At 46.4% G+C, this 27,932-nt stretch overlaps 1 protein-coding gene across 6 annotated transcripts in view; it reads right to left on the bottom strand.

Moving 5' to 3' along the window:
- Positions 1-27,932, bottom strand: part of Syt17 (synaptotagmin 17) — a 66,563-nt gene that overhangs the window by 18,076 nt on the left and 20,555 nt on the right. For all 6 annotated transcript variants that reach the window (XM_032892812.1, XM_032892816.1, XM_032892817.1 and 3 more), the window contains exons 6-7: positions 10,149-10,269; positions 8,288-8,443 (exon numbers count right to left, since the gene is read on the bottom strand). In XM_032892812.1, coding sequence (XP_032748703.1) covers positions 8,288-8,443; positions 10,149-10,269 — 277 coding nt within the window. The remainder of the gene's footprint in view (positions 1-8,287; positions 8,444-10,148; positions 10,270-27,932) is intronic.

The raw sequence follows: 27,932 nt of genomic DNA, 5'->3' as shown, positions 1-27,932 counted from the left end.
CTTGGAACACTGTCTGGTAAGTGTTATATAAGTCCTTGTTATTACTATGGTCACTTATTTGCTTATCTGAGGGAGGGGTGGTGGTCAGAGGATAACTCTTGGGTGTTGGCATGTGGGTCATGAGACTCAACCTTGGGTTGTCATGTTAGCAGCAAGTGCCTTTACCCCACTGAGCCACTCGCTGGCTGGAGATAGATAGACTTTACCTGTATCTTGATAGGTGAAGAACAGGGGCCAAAGACATGAGACGGCTTTGCTCTTAGTGGCACAGTGGCTAAGCTGTGGGATTTGGGCTTCCCAGTCTAGGGTTGCAAAAGGCTCCCTGGAAATGGCAGACAGGGACACCCTCGTGCTCAGCGAGCTGTGTCTTCTCCTGCTGAGACCCCTCTGGGAGGGGTTCTTTGTTGCTCCTTGACTTCCAGCACATGCTGGTCCTGGCTCTTGAACAAAGGTAGCTTTGTGCAGCGTTTGAGACACAGCTGGGTGAAGGCCTGGCTCCTGCCGGCTCCCTTTCTCACCCAGTCTGGCTCAGGCCTTGCAGGACAGGTTTGATCCGTGAACCCTGGGCTTCCTGGTGCTTGCCCATCCCCTGCAGGTACCTTAGGTTCTTCGCTCACTGCAGAGATGAATTTCCTGAAAGAAGCAACTTAAGGGAGGAAGGGTTTGTTCTGGCTATGGTTTGAAGGATGGAGCCCATCATGGTGGACAAGGCTGGATGGTTCTCAGACACATCCGGGTGGAACTTTATCCTGACCTGACTCCCAGCTCTCTCTTTCCTGGCTGCCTCCTCCTGGCTGCTGTGGGGTCCACCCATGAGCATTTTATTTCAGTTCCACACCTTTGGTTCTGACGTCTCCACACTTCTTCTCTGCTGCTGGCTGACACACTCGTTCTTACCATTGTTCTCAAGAGGGTTTGCCCTACTTCTTAGAACAGTGGTTCTCAACCTTCCTAATGCTATGACCCCTTAATACAGTTTGTCATGTGGTGACCTCCAATCATTAAACTATTTTTGTTGCTGCTTCATAACTGTGATTTTGCTACTGTTATGAACCATAAAGTAAATATCTGATATGTAAGTTACCGGATATACGACCCCTGTGAAAAAGTTCTTTGACCCCCAAAGGGGTTGAGACCCACAGGTTAAGCCACTTAAGAGCGGTCACAGTTGCTCCCAAGTCCTGGGAAATTCCAACATCTGGGCAGTACTCCGGCTGGCCCCATCAACTCTATGTTTCCTAGGGAGTCTGTCAGGTTTTCTTGGTTCTTTATAACTATAATAATTTTGGATTGTTACAACATATATTTTGAACGCTCTGGGTCTCGTTTAATACCTATTTGTATGTTGGTGTTTAAACAAGTAAATCAGTTCGTTTCAGATCACAGGTGTGGCCTTCTGTGTGTCATTAGTCCACACAGCTCAGTTGTCAAGGCCTGTGCTATGGTACTTAGTCTGCCTGGGTATGTCCCCTAGGGACCAGTGAACGAGTTGGTGACTGCAGTTCAGCTCTCAAAGTCTCGGCTACACCATCTGAGGGTCATGTCCACTCCCGCTGACCCTGGGGTCCACACGCAGGTTGATGGGGACCCTTATCCAGCTCTCCCCTTTGCAAACTTCTCTAGTCTCTGGTTGCCAGGGTGACTTCACGGTCCTCTGCGGGACAGTGAGGACATTAACATGTCACTTAGCTGCTTGCTGCTCAGGACCAGGTCTGGGGCTAGAGCCTGGTGCAGACGCCAGCTCTTTCTCTGACCCGTCTCATATGCCTGGCAGGATGCTGTGTGAGCAACCCTGGTCAGGTCCTGAAGCTGGGCTGGCATGTCTGTGTCAGTTTCTGGGCACGGTACCAGCTGGTAGCTTTGGGGCGAGGGCAGTTCTGTGAGGAAGGTGCTTGGGCAACATCTGCAGTGAACTAGGCTAAGCGATGAACCTCCAAAGAGCCAGTGTATCAGCTCCCTCCCACACTGAGATGATTAAGACAGCAGACAGAACTCTTCAAGTGGCTGCCTGAGACAGGCAGGTCCATGGGCTGCTTTGCCTTTAATTCTCTGACTGGAATAATGTGTAGTGCATTTTACATGTGAGGAAGCTGGGTTCAGAGAGGTGGAAGGTCACATCTGACTAATGGTGGGTCAAGATTCATCCCAAGTCTTTGTAACTCCAGGGTCTGATCCTTCTAGTGCAGGACTACCTAGCATCAGCACCAGCACCAGCACCAGCACCAGCACCAGCACCAGCATCATCACCATCACAAGCACCAGCATCATCATCATCACCAGCACCAGTACCATCACCAGCACCATCACCAGCACCACCACCATCACCAGCATCAGCACCAGCATCAGCACCAGCACCAGCACCATCACCAGCACCAGCACCATCACCAGCCCCAGCACCCGCCCCATCACCATCACCACCATCACCAGCATCAGCACCAGCACCAGCACCATATCATCACCATCACCAGCACCAGCACCAGCACCATCACCACCACCACCACCATCACCAGCAGTGACTGGCCATTGAGACCCCAGTATCCCCCTGTCCCCACTCCCAAGTGCTGAGTTATAGCCATGTACCACCATGCCTGGCCTTTTAAACCTAATACTTCTTATGCACGCCATCTGGTGCCCATCAGACCCTAGGTCTTTTCAGGGTATGTGTTGGAAGCCCCACCCTCCAGCCTTTGAGCTGTTCCCACTGCCTCCCATCTACCTCCCTGCTGCAGCAGATTCAATTAACCAATTCTGTGCTCCAGCTGCAGAAAGATAGGCAATTATGGAACACAGACCAGGTGCCTTGGAACTCGCTCTCACACTGGGGCCTGGGAGACTTCCAAACGGACAGCGGGTGTGGGAGGGGGGAGCAGAAAGGTCCAGGCAAAGACTGGCTAACCTAATTTGTGCAAGAGAGCCACCACAAATCTTTGAGAGATAGATGTCCTGGCAGGTTCGATAACTGTAAGCTCTGAGGTCTGGATATCAGGATTTGAAAAAGTCCTTGTCAGGCTTGATGACTGGCAGGCTATGTTACCTGTCTGTAACCACAGCATTCTAGAAGCAGGCAGGGCATGGGCGCATGGGGGCAGGGAGAGCTGTAGAAGCAGGAGATGGTGAGTTTGAAGCCATCTTCAGATAGACAGCCTGTCCCCAGACATAAAACAAGTCCCCGTTTAGTTTGCTTTGCATTGCCGAGGAATTTATTAAGCATAGTGATTTACCTGCCTCACAAGTCTAATGGCCATGTAGCCCCAGCTGGTCTTGAACCCATGAGTTTCCTATTTCTCTCTCCTATGCACCAGCATTGCAGGCATGTGCCTTCACACCCGGCTAGACTCTGCATTGCCCCATGCATGTGAAAGTCAGAGGGTTGGCAGTGGGGGAGAGAGGGAGAGGTGCCTGATAGTCCCTGGTTTTCCTGGTCAGTTTCTATAGCATATACTCTAAGATCCAAGAAAGCAACTGGGTAAAAGGATGTGGGTCTTCCATGTGGACCCCTGCAGCCCATCGAAGAAGGATGACAGTGGCCTCTTTCCCTTCAGGGTGGGGCCCAGCTCTTTTAACAACCTGATTCCTCCACTGGTTGATGCTGCTCATCCCTTAGATCCTAGCTCATGTGCTTCTCTCACTCTTCAGTCTAGTCCTAAGCTCTCCAAGAGCATGGGACCTGAATATCTGAATTGAGTTGAATGTGTAGCATCTAACATAATCCCAGGTAGCCCAGAACACATAGGAGAACCTGAGGCAAACTGAGGAACAAACAAAAGACACAACTCCTTGTCCTAAGTTAAGTTTCCTTAAACTTCATCTCTGAGACAAGGTTTCTTGTAACTCTGGGAAGGAAGAGGTCAGAGGTGAGCTAGCTTTCTTTTAGAAGAGTCTCAAGGAGGAATCTGCCTGCAGAATAGTCATCTGTGGACACGTTGAGGAGTGATGATGCCAGGGCATATCTAGGGAGTATCTTCTCTGAAATAAGCAATATCAGTACACACACACACACACACACACACACACACACACACACACACACACATATATATATGTGTACATATGCTAATATATCTGAGCTTTAGAATAACCCATTGGGTGAAATGCTAGCACTCTCATTTTGCAGAAGAGGAAATTGAGAGAGGGAAGGTTTGCTTGGCGCAAAATGCCAACATGACAGAGCTCTAACCACTGGGTTATATTCCCTCCAGGCAGTGGAGGAGGATGGCTGGCTAGGGTTCCACATCCGCATCCCATCATGTCCTTAAAGTGCTTGAGTTCTCTGTGGTACAAACTGCATTTCTTTCCTTTGTTTAAAAAGTTACAAGTCGAGCATGCCTCCTAGTGAGAGGCAGAGGCAGGAGGATCACCACAAGTTGGAGATCAGCCTGGTCTACATAGCAAGTTTCAGGTCCAGCAGTGGCTGTATAACAAGCCTCTTTCTAAAAAGCCAACAGGGCTGAGGATGTTGGTCAGTCGGTAGAGAGCACAGAGAGCACCAAGTTCATACTCATGATCCCAGGCGTCCTACACAGAGTGAGCTTGTGCCTCTGAGACCCTGACACAAAACAGACAAACAAACAAACAAACAAACAAACAAACGCAAGCAAACCACAAAAGTTAGTGTACAATTCTGTGACACCTACTACACTGACATTAGTGCAGTCATCTCCGCTGTTTAAGCCCAGGTTTGAATGGGTGTTTTTCAGGGTCAGGGCCTCCCTACATAAGCTCCAGCTGGCCTTGAACCCATGCTCCTGCCTCCGTCCCCCGACTCCTGGTTTAAAGAAGTGTGACATCATGCTCAGACTAGAGAATTATTGTTTTTCGTCTTCCCAAAGTGAAACTCTGTGCCATTAAAAATAACTTCCAGGGGTTGGGGATTTAGCTCAGTGGTAGAGCGCTTACCTAGGAAGCAAGGCCCTGGGTTGGGTCCCCAGCTCAAAAAGACCCCCCAAAAAAACAACTTCCCATTGTCCTCTCTCAAGCCCAGAGACCTCCGTTCTCTACGTGTCCCTTTTTTGGCTGGCTTACTCTACGTCAAGCTTCATGTTGTAGCAGGCTGTGGAAGAGCCTCCCTTTTACATCTAATGGATGCGTCACAGTCTGGACAGGCCAGATTCTCTTTCCCTTCCGTCCATCACGGGACACCTGGGTGATCCCCCACCCCAGCTCCGTGGATGCTGCTGCAATGCCTTGAGATCCCCAATATCCCTTTCTACACCAAGAAGTAGAACTGGTGGACGGTAATAGAGTTCTATTTCCAAATGTGGAAAGAATCTGGTGTGGATTCTCTCCTCCCCCCCTCCCTCCTCTTCCTGCCTCCCATCCCCTTCCTCCCCCCCTCCCAGCTTCCCCTTCCTCCCTTCCTCTCCCTCCTTACCCACAGTTGCCATTTGCTTTCTAGTGCTGTGATAAACACCTGACCAAAAGCAATCTGGGGCAGAAAGGGTTTATTTGGCTTACACTCCAGCATCCCAGTAAGTCCCAGGAGGCAGGAGCTGATGCAGAGGCCATAAAGGGGTGCTGCTGCGTGGCTTGCTCCCCATAACTTGCTCAGCCTGCTTTCTTATGTACCCTGGGACCACCTGCCCAGGGGTAGCACCACTGGGTTGGGACCTCTCCTGCCAATCATTAAACAAGAAAATGCTCCACCGACTTGCCTATAGGCCAATCTAGCGGGGACACCTTTTCAGTTGAGATTCCTCTTCCCAGATGACCCTAGCTGTGTCAAGTTGACAAAAAGACTAACCAGCATACCTGCTCTCTCCCTCCCTTTTGTCCATCTCTACAGGGCCCCTCCTCCCTTCCCCCTCCCAAGCACTTCAGTGGCCAACTCACGTTCCCCTCTGCTCATGGAGGACCTTCATGGATTTTCCAGAAAAGTCCTGAATCATATGTTATGAAGTTAGGAAATCAGTCTTCCTCCCTTTTCTTTATTTCTGTTTAAACCTCAGCTGTAAAAATCACCTGACTGCGTGGCAGAAGCTTCCTCCTCCTACTGGAGAAGGGAACTGTTTAGAGTGCCCAGCCCCCAGGCTAATTACAGGTTTCCCCAGGGAGTCTCAGCAAATGCTTAAATTGCAGATCAACCTGACTTTCCCTGAGACGTGTTTGAAAACACAGGGCCTGGCTAGAATTCAGATCCTTGGCCTGGAGGTAACAGTGCAAGGCTGTCACCCAGCCAGCAAATAAAGCCAAGTCAGAGCTTTGTGGAGCTGCATGGGGAGGTTGTGGCTTTGCCTAGATCCAAATCACTCTTCCACATTTCTGCTACTACTCTAGTCCGAGCCCTTGAGGTAAAATGCCAGCCAGCTGTGGTTCCCGCTCATGCCTGTGCCTCGGCCTTAGAAATATCTGGGGTTCTTTGTAATGTGTATACAGTGGTCCTCCTTCATCTGTCGGAGACAGTCAGTGTGAGAGGTTCTGTGGGTGTACCCAACAGTTCACAGTACCAGCCCTGTATGCAATTCCTGTCCATGCTCACGACACAGCTTAACTTATGAACACAGCAGAGTAAGGGATGAGCAGTGACCAGTAATAAACACCACCACTCACATCTGGACACCGCCCTCCAGGGTGTGTGGCTGTGGACTGTGGGATTTTCCATTGAGTATCTTTGTACTTCATTTGACTGTGGCTGACTGAAACCCAGGCACCAACACGGTGGTGAGGTCCTGCTGCGATGTCTAGACCCAGTACTCTGCTCCAGTCTCTGGTTGCCGAACCTGACGACTTCAATTTGACCCTCAGGTCTTACATGTCGGAAGGAGAGGAGAATGGATACCATCAAACTGCCCTTTGCAAAACCATGTTATACAAATGTACAACACACACACACACACACACACACACACACAATTAAAAAGAGAGAGAAAACAGGCCTTGTCTGATGGGGCTTTGACAATGCTTTCCAACTAAAAACCCAAATCACCCAAGAGATGGGGCGCTGTGTGTGTGTGTGTGTGTGTGTGTGTGTGTGTGTGTGCGCGCACTGGAACATGTGTATGTGACAGCCAGAGGAAGAGGGTCGGTGTCAGCTGTGTTCTTACTCCCTTGAGAATATGACAGTCACTGTCAAGAGCCCCCAGTGCTGAGGTTACAAGCTCATGCAGCTATGCTTGGTCTCTACAGGAGTTCTGGGGATTTGAACCAAGGTCCTCAAGCTATTGCAGTGAGTACAGTGAGTACTCTTACCCTCTGAGCCATCTTTTCAGTATCGCATATAGATTTGGGTTATGGCAAGCATTCATGAAAGACCTAGAGACAAGGAGTTAGACTATCTACTATCTCTACTAAGGAGAGTTTCTGACAGCCCCAGGACTCCCAGAGCAGGACTCCCAGAGAGGGACATCAGATCAGTCAGAACTACACAGCACATCAGAGCTCTGCCCGAGTTTGTTTTTTATTTGTTTTGTTTTTAAGACAAGATCTCATGTAGCACAAGCAGTGGACTATAGCTTAGGCTGACCTTGAACTTCTAATCCTCATTAGGATTACGGTGAGCACCACACACCTGACTTATGTGGTATTGGGGATTGAATCTGGAGCTTCGTACATGCCAGGCAAGCTCTCTAGCTCCAAGCCCAGCTCCATGCCCAGGCTCTATGGAACTATGAGATGATACCTGTTCGATTGTTTGTTTATGCTATTAAAATTTAGAGTGATTTGTTATATAGTAACAGATAACTAGTAACCCCTAAAATTAAACACAATTATGCCCCAGAAAAGTAGATTATTTACAACCAGAGAGTGGCATGTGATCCCTGTACTTAAACTTTATATCCTCCAAATGCCTTTAACAACCGTCCTTTCTGTGTTAAGGGGTCTGGTTTTTTTCTATACTTACATTAAACCCAGCAACTTGAATCATCGACACCACCATCATCTCCAATACCAGGACCACCACCATCACCATCATCATCATCAAAGATGGTGTGGTATGCATCAGATGTTATTCGAGGGCCATAACTCATTTACTCTTCATCTACAGTAAACGTTTAACCATTATCCATATTTTGCAGATTAGGAAACTGAGACCAAGGGAAGCTGTTAACTTGCCAAAGCCCTCATTCTGTGATAGTTTCAAGGAGTCTAGCTTAATAATTATGTAACAGTTGTGTTCTAGGCTCCATGGGTCTTGTCCAAGCTTATAGATAGGAAGTGGGTTCAAATCTAGGTAGTCGACCATCAGACACCAAGTTTTCACACATAACGCTCTCTGGATGCCTTCCATTTTCGTGGAACAAGTTGAACATGCCTCACCAGGGCTTCCTTAGCATTTATAATGTTACCTTACCTGTGAATACTAGGCTGGCGTTTTCCAGTTCTTCCTGGGGAACTTTGAAGCTGAAGGATTCATTGTAGAAAGGATCGATTGTGCCTCGTAAGAATGATGTCTTCTTGGTTTTCACAAGCTTGAGTCCGTGTACCAGCTGGATTTTCACAAATGGGTCTGGGGATTGGACACAACATTATAGACTACTGGAGATGATAAAGTGTAATCTAGCCATCCCTCATCTCTTCAACTTCCTGGCCACCCTTGTCATTCTCCAGTTCTCCCATCCATCTATCCATCTATCATTTATCCCTCCATCCATCTATACAATTACTCATCCACTCTTTTGTCCATCTGTTTCCTATCTACTTATTAAGTCACTAATATACTCCATACAACATTAACTATTCTTTCATCCATCTATCATCCATCCATCCATCATTATCACTCCCTCCATCATCCATCCATCTATCCACATCCACCCATCATCCATCCATCCATCCATCATCCATCCATCCATCCACCCATCCATTCTTCCATCCAAGTGGTTATCTATGTAACAGAGTAACCATCTACCCCTCCCCATCTCTCTGTATCTTCACTGCTGAGGATGGAGTCTGGGGCCTCCTGTACACTGGGCAAGGGCTCTACTCCTGAATTCTTTTTTATTTTTCTATCAGTCTACCCACTGATTCATTTATTCATCTCACCACTCATCCATTTATTAATCTAGGTCTTAATCCATCAATAGTTTCATGTAATCATTCCCCATGGTCCAGCTGTTCTGTTGGACCATCCTTCCCACATCTAGCCAACTCCTCCCATAATTTAGGCACTGTGCTCATTTTAGAAATGGGAAAGTTGTAGACTTAGAGATTTGCTTCAGATCTAGCTGGTGAAGGCAATCCAGAAGCAGGAGCCATTTACAGGACAGTGGGCTTAGGAGAGTGAAGGCAGAATTAGAAACACCATGCTCTGGCCATTTTATAGTTTAGAGGGATTTGTGCAGGTTAAATTTAATATTTATTTAAGCAATCCGATCAGACAAATGCTGTCATTGTACAACTATAGTGATGAAGAGTTTGGTTAAGTAACTTCTCCGAGATCACAAGCAGCACAAAGACACTATGGCAGTCCGTGGGATGCCCTTTCTCACTTCAGCATCCTGACTCTACTGTAGCGGCTCTTCCTCCAGCTTTCGTGAAGCCTCTATTGTGTAGTGTGGCTTCCGAGAACACAAGGTGCATTCTAGATTCGACTGTCATCTCATTGCAAACAACTTCCTTTGGCTATTGGATCTGGAGAAGACAGCATTTCCACTACTGAGCACCCGTTGCTGTCATAGAAGAAACTACACACAGATGGAACAGAATCAGCTTTTTGTTAAGTGTGATTGAAATGGTTTTTAACAGAAAGTAGACAACACAGTAGCTCTTTCAGAGCTAGGATTTATAAAGATTTATGGTACACAGGAGACGAGCTGTAAAAAAAAAAAAGAAAAAAACCCTCAGGCTGGGCCTACTCTGCTTGTTGATCTGATCACTTGTGCACTACTGCCACCTAGAGTGTGGAATCTGCATTACAGGCATAGTATGTGGTGGGGTGGGATGACATGTTCTTAGGAAATCCAAAGACAGTTTCAGAAGTAATCACAACTGGCTACATGTGATAGGGTTCCTGAGATTCCCATCACTGACCTGTTCCATCCTAAGATATAGCAAATAATTTATTTTTCTTTTTGAACTAGTATTGTAGTTCTAGATGCTGTCCACCCTTGTGTTTCCTTAGCAACAGCATCCAGGACACAACACAACACAACACAGATCTCTCACACAACAGAGGGCCCCTTAGAGTCTTAGTGGATAAGGGGATTATACTGTACCTGAACCCTGGCTCACATCTGTCTGCAGGAGTTGCTTGGCTCGAATGATGTCCACATTCAGTCTGCCAGCACTTGGGAGATAGTTTAGAGAAAGCAGCAGCTCTCCCAGCTCCACTTCATTCTGGAGGGAAGAACACCATCAGAGGCCGGCTTTCTCCCCTTTCCTCCCGTGGTCCATGGTCCAGGAAACTGGTTCCCCAAACCCATGAACAAGTGCCCGAGAGCAGATCAGTAAACAGCAGGTGCCCTTTTCTTTTACTTTTTCTTTTGCATCTCTCTCTCTCTCTCTCTCTCTCTCTCTCTCTCTCTCTCTCTCTCTCTCTCTCTCTCTGTATGTATGTATGCATGTATGCACACGGGAGGACACTTTTATGTGCACATGTGTGTGATGTGTGTGAGTTTGTGTGGAGACAAGAGGACAGACAAACTTGGGTGTTGTCGTTTTGAACACCATCCACCTCATTTGAGACAGTATTTCTTATGGGTCTTGAACTCATAAACTAGGCTAGGCTGGCTGGCCAGTGAGCCTCCGGGATCCTCCTACCTCTGCCTTCCCAATGTTGAGATTATAAGCATGTGCTACCATGCCCAGAGTTTTTATGGAGGTTCTGGGGATTGAACTTGAATCATCAGGAGTATAAGTTTTTCACCAACTAAACCATGTTTGACTATTTTTGTTTTAGCTTCTGAATCCAACTATGTTCTTGCCTATCTTGGAAACTGTTTTCTTCTCTTCGAACCTCTAACAGCAACAACCAGCATCGCAACAATGGAAGTGACTGCCAAATGCTATGCTAAGTGCTATACATATAACAACTAATTTAATCCTCACGGTGAGTCCAAGGGTCAATAATGTTTGCTTCATTTAATAGGTGATGAAAACAAGACCCTGTCCAAAGTCACACAACTGGAAAGTTGTAGTTGGGACAAGAGAAATGATCCCAGACTCTTTCATCAGCAGAGTGGGGCCTGGGTAAGATACTGTTCTTAACCTGTGGCTAACATCAGAGTCCACACCCTTACTACAACCAAGCTCAGTGCATTACCTCTCCCTCCAAGTCAGGCTACCATACTTATAGAAAATCTGCATAAATACCAAGATGGGTGGCTCCATGTCGCCTAGAAAACAAAGCCTTCATTTTCATGTCTTTCGTTTTTTAAAAATTGTGAAAAGAATTGTCAGCCACTTATCGGTTATAAACTTTCACCAAATGGTGTTTTACTTATACTTACCTCTACATATAAAAAATTTACCTGAGTATTTTCAACAAAGTCCCAAGTGGGATATAACTTTATCTATGTAAGAAAGCATCTCTAGGTGATCAGGACATTAAAAGAAACACTCCTATGACACTGACAACCCTCAGGTGTATCCAAAGTCAAAAATGTCTAAGGAGGTGTCTCTGTCTCTCTCTGTCTCTCTGTCTCTCTGTCTCTCTCTGTCTCTCTGCCTCTCTGTCTCTCTCTGTCTCTCTGTCTCTCTCTGTTTCTCTCTGTCTCTCTCTGTCTGTCTCTCTCTGTCTCTCTCTCTTTCTCTCTCTCTCTCTCTCTCTCTCTCACACACACACACACACACACACACACACACACCATCATGTAGACTCAGGGATTGCCTTATGATCAATCTAGATTTGACATCTTCATTCAACTTCATATATGATTCTAAAGTACCTTCTAGACATACACCATTTTATTAGTAATACTTCAGAATGTGTCCCAAAAGATGTTTCATCCATCTATCCATGCATGCATTCACCCACCCATTCATCCACCCACCTACCCATCCATCCATCATCCACCCATCCATCCATCCATCATCCACCCATCCTCCCATAATCATCCATCCATGCATGTATCCATCCTTCCATCCATCCACGCATGCATGCATCTATCCTCCCATCCATCCATCCATCCATCCATCCATCCATCCATCCGTCCATGTATGTATCCATCCTCCCATCCATCCATCTATCCATCCATCCATCCATCTATCCATCCATCCATCCATCCATCCATCCACCCATCCATCCATCCTTCCATCCATGTTCTCTACTCCTTTCAATAAACTGATGGCAAATGATGTGTCTAAAACATGTATCACATTGCTAGCAGATGAAGACTCAAGCCAAGTGATTCATATATGGCCTGAGCATGGTGGTGCATGTTTTTAATCACAGTATTTGAGAGGCAGAGGCAGGCAAATCTGGATGAGTTTGAGGCCAAGCTGATCTACATAGGAAGTTCAGGGCCAGCCAGAGCTAAATGAAACCCTGTCTCAAACACAAAACAACAAAACCAGATTTCTATATGGATCAAGTTAATCTATAAACAAGAAACAACCTCATAGCTAACTACAGGTTTCAAACTTGTAGCCTGTGTGTTTTGTTTGGCTTACATCACATTAAAACAGTAGTAATTATGTATTTTTAAAGACCAAGCTACTTCACATTAAAATAAAAGGAATTTCTTGCTTTGTTTGAAAAACAGGAAGGTCTGCCAGTGCTGGGCCCATGTTCCCACTTGGCAACCAATGAAGATTCTTTGCTTGGGTAGACTTTAGTCCTGGGCCCATCTGTGTACTTACTTGTGAAAAGTTAGTTTTAGCCAAAGGCCCTGCTCCTCCCTTACTTTCTATTTATTTATTTTTTATTTAGTAGTTGGGGAGACACCCTTATACTGAGCCCTTGGTGGCCCCAAACCCCTGCTGTTAATATCTGACATCCTTACTGTTGGGTCAGGTTCCTCTCTTCCACCATCCCAAGGAAGGTGTCTAGTCACCTGGCTAATCACTAGCAAGGTTGATTTAGACAGAATCCCTCTTCCCTTGGAGGCAACCCTCAGTAAGAATTCCACTATTGATCCTGGATGAGGATTGAGCCTAATCTCTGCCCCTCTACAAAGTCTCATGGCTGTGCTCCCTATGCCATCAATCACGATGGTCCTGACCGAAGCTTGACTTACTGTGCTTTGAAGTATCATTTGGGAGCTGGGAAGATGGTTCTGTTGGGACCTGTTATCTGACACACAAGCCTGTGGATATAAGTCTCGATTCCCGCACCCACATGAAATCTGGGTGTGGTGGCACAGTTACTTCAGTGCTGCAAGTTGGGGGAGCAGAGACTGGAGGATCCCTGGAGCTCAATGGCAGACAGATCACCCTAGCTGAGTTCTGAGTTAGAGAAGCTGTCTAAAAAATGAGGTAGAGAGTGAATGAGAAAAATATTTGGTACACACCCACAAATGCATAGAAAACATGCACATAGGTATACACAAATATGAACATAAAAACATATATATCCACAAACATGTACACACTACACACACATGTATAATGCCCACACAAACATGTACATTCCCATAAATGCTTACACATGCACACAAATATGTACACACAAAGCATGTCTACCTGCAAACATGTATGCTACACATACACACTTACAAAAACATGTATACACTTACAAATATACATATATACAAATGTGTACACAGCCATATACACATAAATATGTACACGTACAAACATGTATACCCACAAACATATAATATCCACATATATATACACACACAAGCATGTACACACCCACAGACATACACTTACAAACATGTATACACCCAGACAAGTATGTACACATACACAAATATGTACATACCTATAAACATGTGCATACCCACACAAACATGTATACTCACATATATGTACACACGCACACACACACACTCAACACACACACACACACACACACACACACACACACTGTCTCTGATGGGGCTGGAGATGTATGTAGTTCAGTAATAGAGCACTTGCCTAGCAACCATAAGGGTTCCACCTCAGGACTGGGAAAAAAGTGTCATTTTAACAGCTCATACTACCCTTTCAGTGAGACCCAGCCTTGCCATTATGTCCCACCTGGTTGCCTTTGCCCTTCCAGGTTTTTCCTGCCTTGGCCTGGAGGGTAAGACTTTCAGGATAGGAAAGTTGACTTGGCCCTCTGGGTCATAAGAACAGTTCAGGGACTTGATGTAGTTGCTAGTGGCCTCCTGCTGGTCCTCTGGGGCAGAAGGCACAGCATCCTTAGCATCTGACCCTGCAGGAATGCCTGTGTTCCAGTGAGGCTGAGATTCCATAGATGCCCAGGCCAGGGGAAGCATCAGGTCCTCAAAAGCTTCCCCTCCCAGGCTTATAATCTGGGACCACACCTCCTTCCTTCTAATATCTGCAAGCTTCTTGTCTTGTGATGCTTTATATGTGGAGCTGGGGGATGGTGCCAGGAGGGGTTAATAGCTCACTCAGTCAGCCCGCCTAAACACAACGGAATAAACTTGAAGTGTTTAAAGAACAGAATGAAGGGTAAGATGGCTGGGGTTGGGGCTGGATTCTAGAGACATCATGGGAGCCATGACAAGCTGCTTAGCTGCCCCAGCGGGAGCCTGCTTTGGTCATTCTCAAAAGTGAACGAGGGCAGGAGGCCATTACCTGAGCTCTCAGTACCCAGGGACCTCTTGAGCCCTTTCTGCCATCTTCAAGGGCAGATAGATAGGGCTGCTGTCTACTTGGGCCACTGACTGAATTCTCTGAGGCAGCTGCATGGACTCATCCCCTTTCCAGGTATTTCGTGTCTTAAATAAAGCCAAGCTCTTTTGTGCTCTTGTTACTGTAGGCTTCACGCTTGCTTTCCCTCTCCCTCCCTCGTCCGCCCCACATCAACACCACCATGTTCGCTCTTATCCTCCCAGGGAAACACGTACATTGATCCAGCCGCTCCTCTTCTGGCTCATCTCGGGACTGATCAATCTGTAGCCTGAGGAGTCAGTGAAAACTAAAGAGAAGGCTGACTGAACAATAGCAGAGGCCTTGATGGTTCATTGAACAGGTCCTGGATCCTCAGTCCAGAAGGTGTCACCGTCATGACCAGCACAGCAAACTGCTGTAAGACATCACCGCAGGCCAGGCTCCATGCCTTGGACAGCTGCCATTCTGTCCTTCTAGAGGCTCCCCCTTCACAAATGAGCAAGGCCATCCTAACCATGCAGTTCAGATTCTGAATGAGACGGGTGGGATGCAAGCTCAGCTCCTGCATTTAGTCTTGCGTGACCTTGGCCATGAAGGTGCAGCCATAGACATTTAGCAAGCCACACACAGTCTAACGGGTGGGAAGAGGCAAAAAACAAATCAGAGAACCAGGGGCTGCATCCTACCAGCATGGTTATCACCAAGGCAAACAGATGAATATACAGGGGCAAGATTGTTCCGCCGCCATGCCGGAACACCACAAGGCAGAGATAGCTGATGCCTGCAAGTTGTCATCTGATCTCCATAAGCAAGCATAAGGCTCCCTAGAATTCATGTAACACACAGTGGACAGCACTGTAATCCCAGTGCCAGGAGGCAGAGACTAGTGGGTGCGTTCCTGGAACTTGCTGGTTAGCCAGCCCAACCAATTCGTGAGCCCCAGGTTCAGAGAGACTTTGTTTCATAACATCAGGTGGCAAGTGACTGAGGGACACCCCTAACATTGACATCTGAAGTCCATATGTATGTGCATACACACACACACACACACACACACACACACACACACACACACACACACACACACACACAGATACAACATTGTACCCATACACACAAAATTTGACACACAGTCATCATGGATCCAGCAATTCAGCTACTAGAGAAAAATAGATATTCACACAAAAACTTATCCATGAGCCAGGCTTGAGGTGTGGGAACCTCAGCATCTGGGAGGTGGAGGTGGGAGGTTCATGAGTTCAAGACCAAAAAACCAAAGCAAACCAAGAGAGAACCCAACGAAACTGCGCCAGGTGTTCATGGCAGTGCTGTGCACGGCAGCCCAGCGTCCGTCTGTAAGCACTGTGGTATATGTTCTTCAGTCAGAAGAAGGAATGGGGGTGGGCACCATGCTTAGTGGGTAAAGGCACGTTCCATGAAATCCTGCGTTGCAGGATAGTTGATCACATGTGAAACCCGAGATTGTGTTGTTTACTAGAAAAATCTGTTTCTGGTTGTGATATGTCTCAGCCCTAGCACACACCTTTAATCAAAGGGCTCTCTGTTTATCCTAAAAGGATCAAATAAAGGAAACCACGATCAAAGGTCAAGAGGTGGGGCAAGCAACCAATTGAGAGGGAGTGAACATGGGGGGAAAACAGAGAATAAGAGGAAGTCAGGAGGATGGATAGAGTGAGACAGGAAGTAGAAAGGAGGGACATTCAGTTTGAAGGGTTTTGAGACTGTGGAGAAGGACAGGTTCCTTTTGGGATGTCTGCCGAGGAGGAGGGTCAGGGGGTGCTTCTCTGCCTCTCTCAGCTAGCAGGCTTTCATCCCAGCATTTGGCTCCCGAGTCTTTATTGGTAAAACCAAATGTTTGAGATTTTGTTAAGAACAGCAAGCCCGAGGACCTGAGTCATATCCCTGGAACCCACGATGGGAGGAAAGAACTAACTCCAGAAAGTTGTCCTCCAACCTCCAAACATGCTGTGGTACTTATACGCATGCACGTGAGTACACACATGCTCTCTCTCTCTCTCTCTCTCTCTCTCTCTCTCTCTCTCTCTCTCTCACACACACACACACACACACACACACACACACACACACACACACACACTGAAAATATTTAAATGAAGGAATGAATTGCTGACACATGCTACAGATGAACCTGGAAAACATGCTTGACACAAAGGAGCATGTGCTGTACAATCCCATTAATAAAGGACCCAGGAGAGGAAATGGACACTGTGTGGTGGTTAACCTTGATGGTCCACTTGACTGAGTTGAATCACTCTTAGGTGGTTTTATATGCCTTGTGTGTCTGAGGGGATGTTTCCAGGGAGGCTTAATTGAAGAGGGAAGAAGCACCCTGAATGTGGGGCCCACTGCCTAATGGACTGGGGTCCCAGACAGAATGAAAAGGGAAAAGGAGATCAAGCTGAGGACCAGCTTTCATTTCTCTGTTCCCTGAAGGCAGATGCAGTGTGGCCCACTGCCTTTCTCTCCTGCCACCATGCCTTTCCCACTATGGCTGCCTGAAAGCTCAAATGAGCCAACTTCCTTCCTTAAGTTTCTCTTTGTAGGCATTTTGTCATAGCAACAAGGGAAATGACCCAGCAAGAGAGATCATAGTAGTGTTTTTCAGGATCTGAGAAGACGGGGAATGCGGGGTGGTCATTTCATGGATACAGAGCCTTGTCTGAGTGAAGGAATGTTCTGGAACTAGGTAGACATGGTGGTTGTTTCACCACTGATGGTACCAACGCCAGTGAACTTTAGACATCAAAGGCCTTTGGCATACTAGAGAGCCTCAAGTTTGACCCACCCACAGCTGGCTGTGGTCACCAAGGCTTCCTGGAGAAGGAGGCACTGGGGACAGGGCCTGAAATGTAAGTAGGATTTTGTCCAACTTATCTTGTTGCAGAGAAATATTGCTGGACGTTGGTGCCCAGCAGATGAAAAGAACCAGGAGCCTTTGCTCGAACCCCGTTGTCCTTTCTTGCCTAGATCCTGAATCCCTCCTCTTCATAACACGAAGTTCCAAGTAACTTGTTATTAATAATAAAGTATCTGAGATAGTTAATAGCTTAGAGTTTGAAAAAAGTAAATTATGACTCTCCTTTACAAATAGTCCCACCCCAGGCAATTAATTTCATGTTCCTTTTGGGTTGGTAAGTGGGGAAAATAAGGGCATCTTCCTACTTAGGCAGAATAGGGGTGTGCTTGGGACCCCTGTAGAAGCAGGTAGGACCCCCATCTCTATTTCAAATAAGACAGATGTATTTTGGGGGGCAAAAATATATTTCATAATAAGGAATTATTGAGAAACTAGAAAACTGGGGCCCGGGGAGATGAGTGAAAGTGTATGCTGCCCATGCATGAGGACCTGAGTTCAAAACCCCAGCATCCATGTAGAAAAAGATGGGCTGTGTGTGTGTGTGTGAGAGAGAGAGATGAGAGAGAGAGAGAGAGAGAGAGAGAGAGAGAGAGAGAGAGAGAGAGAGAGAGAATGAATATGAATCACTGGGACTTGTTGGCCACCAGCCTAGCTTCACATTCAGTGAGAGAACCTGTCTCAAAGGAATGAGGCCAAGAGTAGATGAGCAGAACAAGATACTAGATGTCCTCCTCAGGCATCCATGTGCATTCACTCACACAGACACATTCACATACATACCTGACACACTCATACACACAGAGAGATATGCATAGAGAGACAAAGAGATAACACAGCAAGAGAGATACACACACACAGACAGACACGGAGAATAAACAAAGGAAAAAATATGAGGTGATGGTTGGTGCAGGAGTCCTGCAGTTTCCAGGGAAATCTCAAATGTCACCTTCTTATCTAAGCTCCTCATTGAATTAGAAACAGACTGCCCCCCCCATCATGAAACCTTATTTATATTCTTTGTGGCGCTCTGTCCTTAACAGATGTCTTCGTGTTCTCCATAAAGGCCATCACAATGCCCATCTGTCTACCCCTATATAGAATGGGAGAGTCCACTCTTTTGAAATATGACATAATCATTTACAAATGTGTCAGGCCACATTCACAGCCACCTTGGGACACGTGTGGCACACTGATACAGACAATCCCTGACTTCCAGACTCAACTTGGCATTTCTTTTTTCCATATTGTCTTTGAGTTTAGTGTTTTGATCATTGCCTGAGCTGGGAGGCGGGACATGCATCTGTAGTTTCTCTTGCAGTGTTGTGAGCAGTAGACGTAGCTTCCACCACTCATGCGAGGACAAGGGAAGACACCAGTCCACAAGCGTGCTGTTCTACTAAACCGTGATGTTTGGAAGGTTAGATGCCATTTCCGTCATTCTCACTAAATGCCTGAGACTCTCAACTTATAAAGAGAAAAGGTTTATGGGGGTTTTAGTCCACCGCAAGCTGTCCCCTTTGCTCTGGGCCTGTGTGAGGCTTCATATCACAGTGGGAGTTCATGGTGGACCAAAACCACTTACATCGCGGTTGGTGAGATAGGAAATGTGTATTGGTGAATTGTCCTTTACTGTTCTAGCTCACTGAGAAGCTGCTCTGGGAGCAGGCACCTCCTCCCGTTTCAGACCCAATCACATTGGTCTCAAAGTGTCCTCCAAAGATCCCTGTCTTGGGGGCAGACTCCCCCTAATTGTGTAAGAGTGAGAGAATAGCAAGCAGTTAAGGGGGCTAACAACACTGTGCCCTTGAGAATCAGGAGACAGTACACCGTCTTCAGCGGAGGTCACTGTGGTTCATTGCACAGTATAACAATGCATACAGTGGGAAGTGGAAGCCGGAAGCTGGACCCCAGAGGGACTGGGTTGAGAGCCGAGGTGGCCACTTCTTCCCTGCGGTATTTCCATCAGATGTTTGTGATCCCAGATGGTATGGAGTTGTTTGTTCTCTTAGGCATCTCTGTCAGTTGTTGTAAACACCTGGCTTGATGGCTTGAGGGGCGGTGCCTGCTTCCAGAGCCAGCTTCTCAGTGAGCCTGAACAGCAGCACGTTACCAACGCATTTTCCATCTCACTTGCTATTCTGCTCATCTCCTCTTGCTGCTCTTATGCTGTCCGTGCACTTTCCAACGCACTCATTTGGAACCCAAAGCAGGCCTGCCAAAGACCTGCCACAGGTCCTCCTCTGGACCACAGAACAGCTGGAATGCTAAAGAGGAGAACGGGTCCTGGGCCCCTTTAACGGCACATCTCCGGTGACCTAAAGACCTTCCACTATGTCCCACTTAAAGGCCCCATCGCCTTGCTGTAGCACTGACTGTGGCTCAAGCCTTCACCACACGGAGTTAATGAAGATGCAGGCTACAGCATGCTTTCAGCTTTCAGTATTTTTAATTCAGGGTGGCTCTGTGGGAATGTGACTGCACTCTAAGTCGAGTGGTACTCATGCACCTCACACTACTCCAATCTGAGTGATCCTGAGACCAAGCTACGCAGTGCCCCAAATGGAGACAGAACCACTGTCACATCATGATCCCCCAAGTCATAGCCTCAGGCTACTGGAAGCTAAGGTTGGAGGAGCAACTGGGTGGGAGGAGCAACCGGTTGGGCGGGGCAACCTGAGTGGGAGGAGCAACTGGGTGGAAGAATTCATTTCTGTCTTTTCCCTTTTGAGGACATGTCACAAATAAACAAGCCTCATTTCCTTTTTGATAAAAGTCTGATGAGCTTAATTGAGTAGCACCACGTGGGGTGGGCTAGGGAGACCCAAAATAGACAGTCTGTAAATTACTCAGATGAATCCAGAGGCCCCCTGCCAGCTCTCCCAGCAGCCTGCTCCTGCAAATGCCATAGCTCTCCACCCAGGCAAAAAAAAAAAGAAAAGATAGGGAAAGGAAAAGAGAGGAGGAGAGGAGAGGAGAGGAGAGGAGAGGAGAGGAGAGGAGAGGAGAGAGGAGAGGAGAGGAGAGGAGGAAGAGGAGGGAGGGAGAGGAGAGAGGAGAGCAGGAAGAGGAAAGGAAGAAAGAAAGAAAGAAAGAAAGAAAGAAAGAAAGAAAGAAAGAAAGAAAGAAAGAAAAGAAAGAGAAAATGAAAACTCAAATTCTCTTCTGCAGCTTTTGAATGCAGTCAAGCTCTAATCAATAAAAAGGAAACCAAAGAAAACCATCTGGGACAAAGGACATTTTCTGGGGAAAACAAGAGCCAGGTTCTCTCCTCACAGGCTTCCTTTGAAGTGCTTCTAAATGCTCCTGCTCACCTCACAGAAAGCTTCACAAGTGTGCATTCAGCTTTTAATGAGGCACAAACACAGCTGCCCTATGGGTCCCCTCTGCCTTTATCCTGACCACCTGGGAGATGTCTTTTGTTTCCTAATTTACTGTACAAACAACCCTTTCTAAAGAAAACTTTTTTTTTTTTAGCAAAATCCATTTTCCAGAAAAACACATTTTAGTATTTACAAAATACAGCATTTCACACACTTGATCAGTATGTCCTTGTCTCCTCTCACTTCTCTGTCCATGCAGTTGCCTGTATTTACATAGCTTGTGTCCTGCTGAGGACACAAGCCGATTCCAAAATTTCCTTGTAGAAAACCTTAAACACATACATTTCCCACATAATGACGTAGCCAGGCATCAGCTATAAGTGTTATCTTGTATTCTACACTGGATTATAACTGTTTTCCTATTGATAGATACCTAAGTTGTGTGTGGTATGTGCATGTGTGTGTTCACATGTGTGCACATTTGTGTATATGTGTGTTGGCCAGAGGCTGACATAAGGAATCTTCCTCAATTCCTCTCCACCATATTCAGTGAAACGTGATCGCTCAGTAAAACCCATAGCTCACAGTACAACTAGTCTCCCTAGCTGGCGTGCTCGAGGGAACCCACTCTCTCTAGTGTCTGTACACTGCAATTACACGTATACTGCCATACCCACTGGGCATTTACATGGTGCTGGGGATCTATCTGGTCATGTTTATGCAGCTGAGAAATCTTCCTAGCCCCCAGCCCCTTCCAGCTATTTGTAGTGACCCCAGTGGAACACTTAGGAATGTTCTTTTAGATTATATCCTTCTCATAAACCCTAAGGTAGGAGCATTGGCTCAAGAAACACTAAGATCTTTTTTTAACGATCAATATGAATTGGACGATTGGTTGCTGAAGGGGTGAGTTAACTTCCTGGCCCCAGCAGACAAGATTTGAATCTGAGCTGGGGGAGGAGGGGGCAGGGACTAGAAAAGGGTGCTAATGCTTGAACAAACAGATTCAAGGTCATGGTGACTCTTAACGTACAGCTGTTGACATTCCCCAGTGGACTCTTGTCAGGGTTTGAATATGAAGCATCCCCCACAGGTTCCTGGGTTTGAATATTGGTCCCCAGCTGCCAGTGCTGTCTGGAGAGACTATGGGACCTTTGGGACATGGGGACTAGCTGGTGGGAGCAGTTCAGTGGGGCAGGTCTTGAAGGTTTTTTAATCTGCTTCTGCTGCTAGGATGAGGAGTGATGTACCCAGCCCCAAGCATTCACCTCTGTGGATCAAGACGCTCTATCCACCACACTGCCTCTGACATCTTCACATCTGAACTGTGAACCAAAGAAAGCCTCTTCCTTAAAGACGCTTCTGTTAAGTATTTTTTCTTAATGGCAAAAAAATGTGCAGAATTATCCGGTCAGGTGTCAATTTAATGGGCACTAGTCCCCTTTGTCACTTATTGATGTGGGATGTGGTTCAGCTTTCAGTGGGTGTCTGAAGGCACAGATAGTAATGAAGTCTGTACACTCCATGACTTCTCTATTCGTGTTTGCCTACAGTAAAACTAAATTTACTATAGGTCAGGCATATTAATAATATAGGAAGAATCAGAATAACACACTGTAATAAGTTGTTTAAAACTTATGAATCATTTCACAGATTTCCCATTTAGATCTTTAGATCATGTTTCACTGTGGTGAGACCATGGAAAGCAAAATCATGCTCATGAGAGGATTACTGTCTGTCCTCTTTGTTCAGAGCCATTGACTTCTGGCTTTCTAAGTCCAAGGTCCTCTCCGCACCCACAGCGTGGGTGATGATACAGTGGGCCACATCTGTCTGCCACAGTCAAGCCTTTCATCATTCTTGTCTAGTGATGTCTTGGTTAATTTACTCATGGCTGTGATAAAATATCTGCCCAAAGCAACTTCAAAACGAAAGGGGTTAATTCTGGCTTACAGTTCCAAGGGGTCACAGTTGCTGGTCAGTTCCGGCAACAGAAGCATGACTGATGGTCATACTGCAAAGCCTGGAGAAATAGAGTAATGGGAGTGGGCTCCAACTGGGGAAAAAGGAAGGGGGGTCAGTACAGAAGGAGAAGGAGGGACAAACACACTGAGGTCATTTGATAAAGACTCACAGAATCACATTATTTTACTTTTACCTAAAGTTATACATACAGTTGGTGTGTATGTATATATAAGTATATACATCAAGATATATGTTATATAGATATTTACACACACATACATATTAAGGAAATTAAGCCATTTGAGCTGACAGTGCTCCCCACAAGAACCATAGTCTAACAAAACTAGTAATACTAAAACCCTAATATCAGACACAAGTAGGAAACAATCTTTTGAAAGGTTGTTTAGGAAAATCCAAAGAAAAATAGAGGTCATCAGAGTAGCCCTTGGTTGCCTCTGAAGGGTTGAGGATGGGCTCCTCCTGCTGACAATACCACACACCAGACACAGGACTCAGATGATTGCAGCTGGGTCTGACCTAAACTCTTTCGTATGGTTTAGCTTCCATGGCTCCAGAAAATGGTATAGAAGCTGCCAAGGAAGGGAGCGATTCAATAGTCTGCCCAGCAGCAGCAGCCATGAATCACAATTACTAACGTGCCAACATACGAATAAAGGTGCAATAAGTGGTACCCATCTGTTGGTGGGTGCCAACCAACAGCTGTCTAGATGGACCCAAGGCCCACTCAAACAGGAGGGAAGTCACCCAGGTCCTGGAAACCTAGCTAGCTTCCTGGGGCTAGCGAGCCCAGCCCCAGGGGTTACATTTACACCCCAGCTCCTGCATCTATGGCTCAGGAAACATTGGGGAAGATGGGGTAAAGAAAGTGTAAGAGACAGGATGCCAGGAAGTCTGCTGTGAAATTCTTCCCTCGAGATGGTTGTACTAACAAGACCTGAATGATATCAATGGACATGTTAATGTGGAAGGGAGGAAATTTCCTCCCACTCCTAGACAATGAACTATTGAATGCTGGGAGAAGGAAAATAATTAGCTTCCCTTAGGGATAGGCTTCATACTGTTTGCCCAACTCAGAGTGGTCAGCCTGGAAATCATGTGTGTGTGTGTGTGTGTGTGTGTGTGTGTGTGTGTGTGTGTGTTTTATATATGAAATATATGTATATGCCACCAACAAAATGGACTCAGCAGATTTTGTGTGTGTGCATGAGTGCATGTATACATGCATGTGCATACATTTATCTACATGATTGTAACAGATATACTCAAAGAAAAAGAAACTATGAACTTGAGAGGGAGTACGTGGGAGGGATTCCAGGAAGGATAATTGGGGTTACAGAGCTGTAGGGAAGAAATAAGAAAGTGACGACCCAGTCCCAGTGACATATTTCTTCCAGTAAGGCGTCTCTTCCTAAAGTTCCACCGTCCCAAGCGGCATCATTTTCAATGCATGAGCCTGCGAGGGACATTTCATACTCAAACCACAGCAGACGAGTAGCTAATCGGGGAGTTTAGTTTGTGTTTTCCCAACTGCTGAGGAGAATGGGTGTTTTTTTCAGGGCTATAAAAATCCTGTCCGTTTCTTTTTGCTCATTTTTTCTATTGGTCATTATTCTTTTCTTACTAATATACAAGAGACCTTTGATATAATAGTTACTAATCATTCGGCAGTTATATGTTACTGGAGTTATGTCCCCACAACAAACATACTTGCTGTGTTCAATTTCAACCCCCAAGCATGTTAGAAAGACCTTCCTTATTTTAAACAGTCATGACAGGTAATGGGTCAAGATGAAACTGTTCTGGGGAGGGAGGACCCTGATCCGATATGGCTGACATCCCTATAAAGGGGAAATGGATTTAAATACAAAGAGAATACACATACAGATGACAATGAATGCCTAGATGACAGAGGACGCAAAGGATGGACAGCAAAAGCTAAGAGAAGTGCAGAGCAGACCCTTCCTGCCAAGGGCACATGACTCAAGCAACATCTTCCAGAGTCATGGGAACAGCTAACCCTTTTTGTTTGAGCTGCCCATGTGTGGTGCTTAATTACATGGTGTGGGCAAACCAACACATGAGGGCAAACACCTTCCCCAGCTCACAGTTTGTGTTCATGTCTTTCAGCAGAGCTTCTGGTCTAAAGGAAACCCACCAGCTTCACTTGGTGAATGCATTCATTTACTCCCTCTGTGGTGTCTACTTTTTTTGACCATTTAAAAAGATGCTTAGCTATGATTAAGTTATAAAAATAGTCATTATTTCCTTCAAAGGTGGACTTCCAAATGAAGGTTCTTGACTATGTGTACAGGGTAAGGCTCCATTTTTTCTTTTCCTTACCCCTCTTCCTCTTAAAAAATTTATTTATTTATTTATTTATTTATTTATTTATTTATTTATTTATTTGAGAAGTTTCATGTAAGCCAGGCTGGTCTCAAACTCAACAAGTAGCTGAGGATGGCCTTGAACTTCTGATCTTTCTTCTTGTCCCTACCTCCTGAGTACTGAAATACAGACATGCTCTACCATGTCTTGTTTAAGTAGTGCTGGGGAGAGAACCCAAGCCTTCACCTATGCTAGGGACACAGTTCACCCACTGAGCCCCAGCCCCAGCCTTCAGTTTTTATTTCTGTTCCTCAGGGCTCATTTGTAGCAGTAACTCTGTCTTCCCAATACTTCTGGCACACAGCAGACCCACTGTAGATGCCGCTCAGTGAAATGTTTACTTATAGCTTTGTGTGTGACACTCAGACCTCCAAGAAAGCTCAGAGAGCAGGTCAGTATCCTGGTGTCTGAGAGTTTCTGTCTTAGACTGGATGGCCATCCAGACACAGACGACCTACTTCTGATCTACTCCATCACAAAAGAGCGAGATTTATTCTGTACCAAATGGGCAGTCAGTGAGGATCTTACTGCGAGCGCTCAGCCCCGGTCTGAACCCAGGCTAGGCGTGCTGCCTGGTCTCCATGTACCCAGCGACCTCAGTGAAGAGCTAAGCAGATGTGTTAGACTCTGCACTGCTGTGACCAAACCCTGGATATACCCAGCAGAAGGGAGGAAGGGTTTATTTTAGCTCATGGCTTTGGAGGTCTCTGCTCACATCATAGGAAACAGGAAGCTAAGTAGGACAGAACATGGAAAGGGAAAATAGGACCCTCAAGGATGTGCCCCAGGGATGCTTCTCCTCTAACCAAACTCCACCTTCAACCACTTTACCACTTAACAACCGTCTATTGAAATCGAGACTCTACCAATGGATTAAATCATTCATTAGGGCATAACCTTCAAGATCTAATCATTTCTGGGCAGACACATCCTGAGGCATGCCTTACTAATCTCCAGTAAGTAAATTCAATCAAACTGACAAGATCAGTCATAAAGCAACCTTATGATTGGACATGGTCCCCCCCTCATGCCGAAGCACCACGAGGCAGGATGGCCTTGGGGACCTTCCAGGGAAGTGACTGGAAGACACAAAGGGAGAGGCTAAATCAGGAACACTGGCCCTATTATACCATTTCCTCCTTCCATTGCTGCACAGAAAGCCTTCTTCTGCCCTACATTGTGCCACCTCTCAGCAAACAGATACCCACAGAGGGAAGGACCGCCTGTCAGGCCCACAGCAAACTCATAGCAGGCATTTGTAGTGGTTTGAAGAGAATGACCCCTGGGTATTTGAATGCTTGGCCTCGTGTGTGAACGTCTGGCCCCTGGTTGGTGGAGCTGTTTAGGAAGAAGCAGGAGCTGTGTCCTTACTAGAAGGAGTTTGTCACTAGGGGTGGGCTTTGGAGTTTTGGTAACCCATGCCATTCCAATTAGCTCTTTCTCTGCCTCATCGTTGTGGATCAGATGCAAACCCCCAGCTACAGTACCATGCCTGCCTGTTTGCTGCCTTGCTCCCGGGCATGATGGTCATGGATCCACCCTGTGTCTTAGTCACGGTGTCTCCTCACTGAAATAGAAAATAACTAAGAAAGTGTTCAATAATCCTCCACTTTTTGAGTGACCACAGGATGTAGCAGTGACTCACACAGGTGAGAGACCCTGTGACAGCATCTCTAGTTTATAAACAACTCCCATAACCGATGACCTACTTATGCAATGACTTATTTAGGCCAACAGCATGTATCATAAAGAGTGAGAAATGCTATGGGAACTCGCCTTCCCTACCTCCCCTGCACAAACAAGGCTGAGCTGAGAAAGGAAGGAGAAACAGGAACTCAAGAGTTGCCGTAGTTTGCACGAGAAAGTTTGTTGATGCTTCATGTGTCAAAGGCTTGGCCCCTACCTCGGTGTTATCTGAGGTAGAGCTCTCAGTCGTCAGAGGTGTGTAGCCTATGTGGGGGCCTTTCGATGCCTGAGGGCTTGTCCTTGAGGGAAAATGAAGGACACTGGTTGCTCTTCTCTCGCACCCCAGTCACTTTGTGCCCACAGCATAAGGTCCCATCTCATTGCCAAAGCAGTGTTGTTTCAAGTCACTGTTCAGATAAGATCACTTAGGATCTGGACTTTAGACTCCTGCAGATTACAGAGGTCCTCCCCCATCACCTCAACATCCTGCATCCCAGTCAAAAATGAATCATCATCCTTACACTCCTCTTCTTCTCACCCTGGTCTCCTAATTCCCTGCCTAGCCCAGCTCAGCAAACCTTTCATTCTGCTAAACTTCATGACATCTTTGAGACCCTTCCTTTTATACTTCAGATAATCCACAGCAAGGTGGTGTTCACATGCTCTTTGACTATTAGGGAGAACGCTAGTGGATGCTGTGGAGAATCCATGGAGCTGGGCTCTGGTGCAGCTCTGAGCACCAGGTTGCAAATAGTCCTCTCAGAGGCTACTCTAGGGGAGTGCCAGTGTGAGGAACGGTTTAGAACTCTGGGTTCTATCACCCTCAGTCTAGACTTCAAGCCCCCATTCCCAGCTCCATACCCAAACCCACTTGGAACCCATTCATGAGAAACCTGCCATATTCAGTACATAAATGAACCACAGCCACGGCAGACAATGAATACTGGGCATGGTCCAAGTGTGACTCCATCCAGCTCTTAGAGAGCCCAGTGATGAGG

The sequence above is a fragment of the Rattus rattus genome, chromosome 2 (assembly GCF_011064425.1).
Source record: "Rattus rattus isolate New Zealand chromosome 2, Rrattus_CSIRO_v1, whole genome shotgun sequence".
Lineage (NCBI taxonomy): Eukaryota > Metazoa > Chordata > Mammalia > Rodentia > Muridae > Rattus > Rattus rattus.
This window is presented reverse-complemented; position numbering and strand designations above follow the sequence as displayed.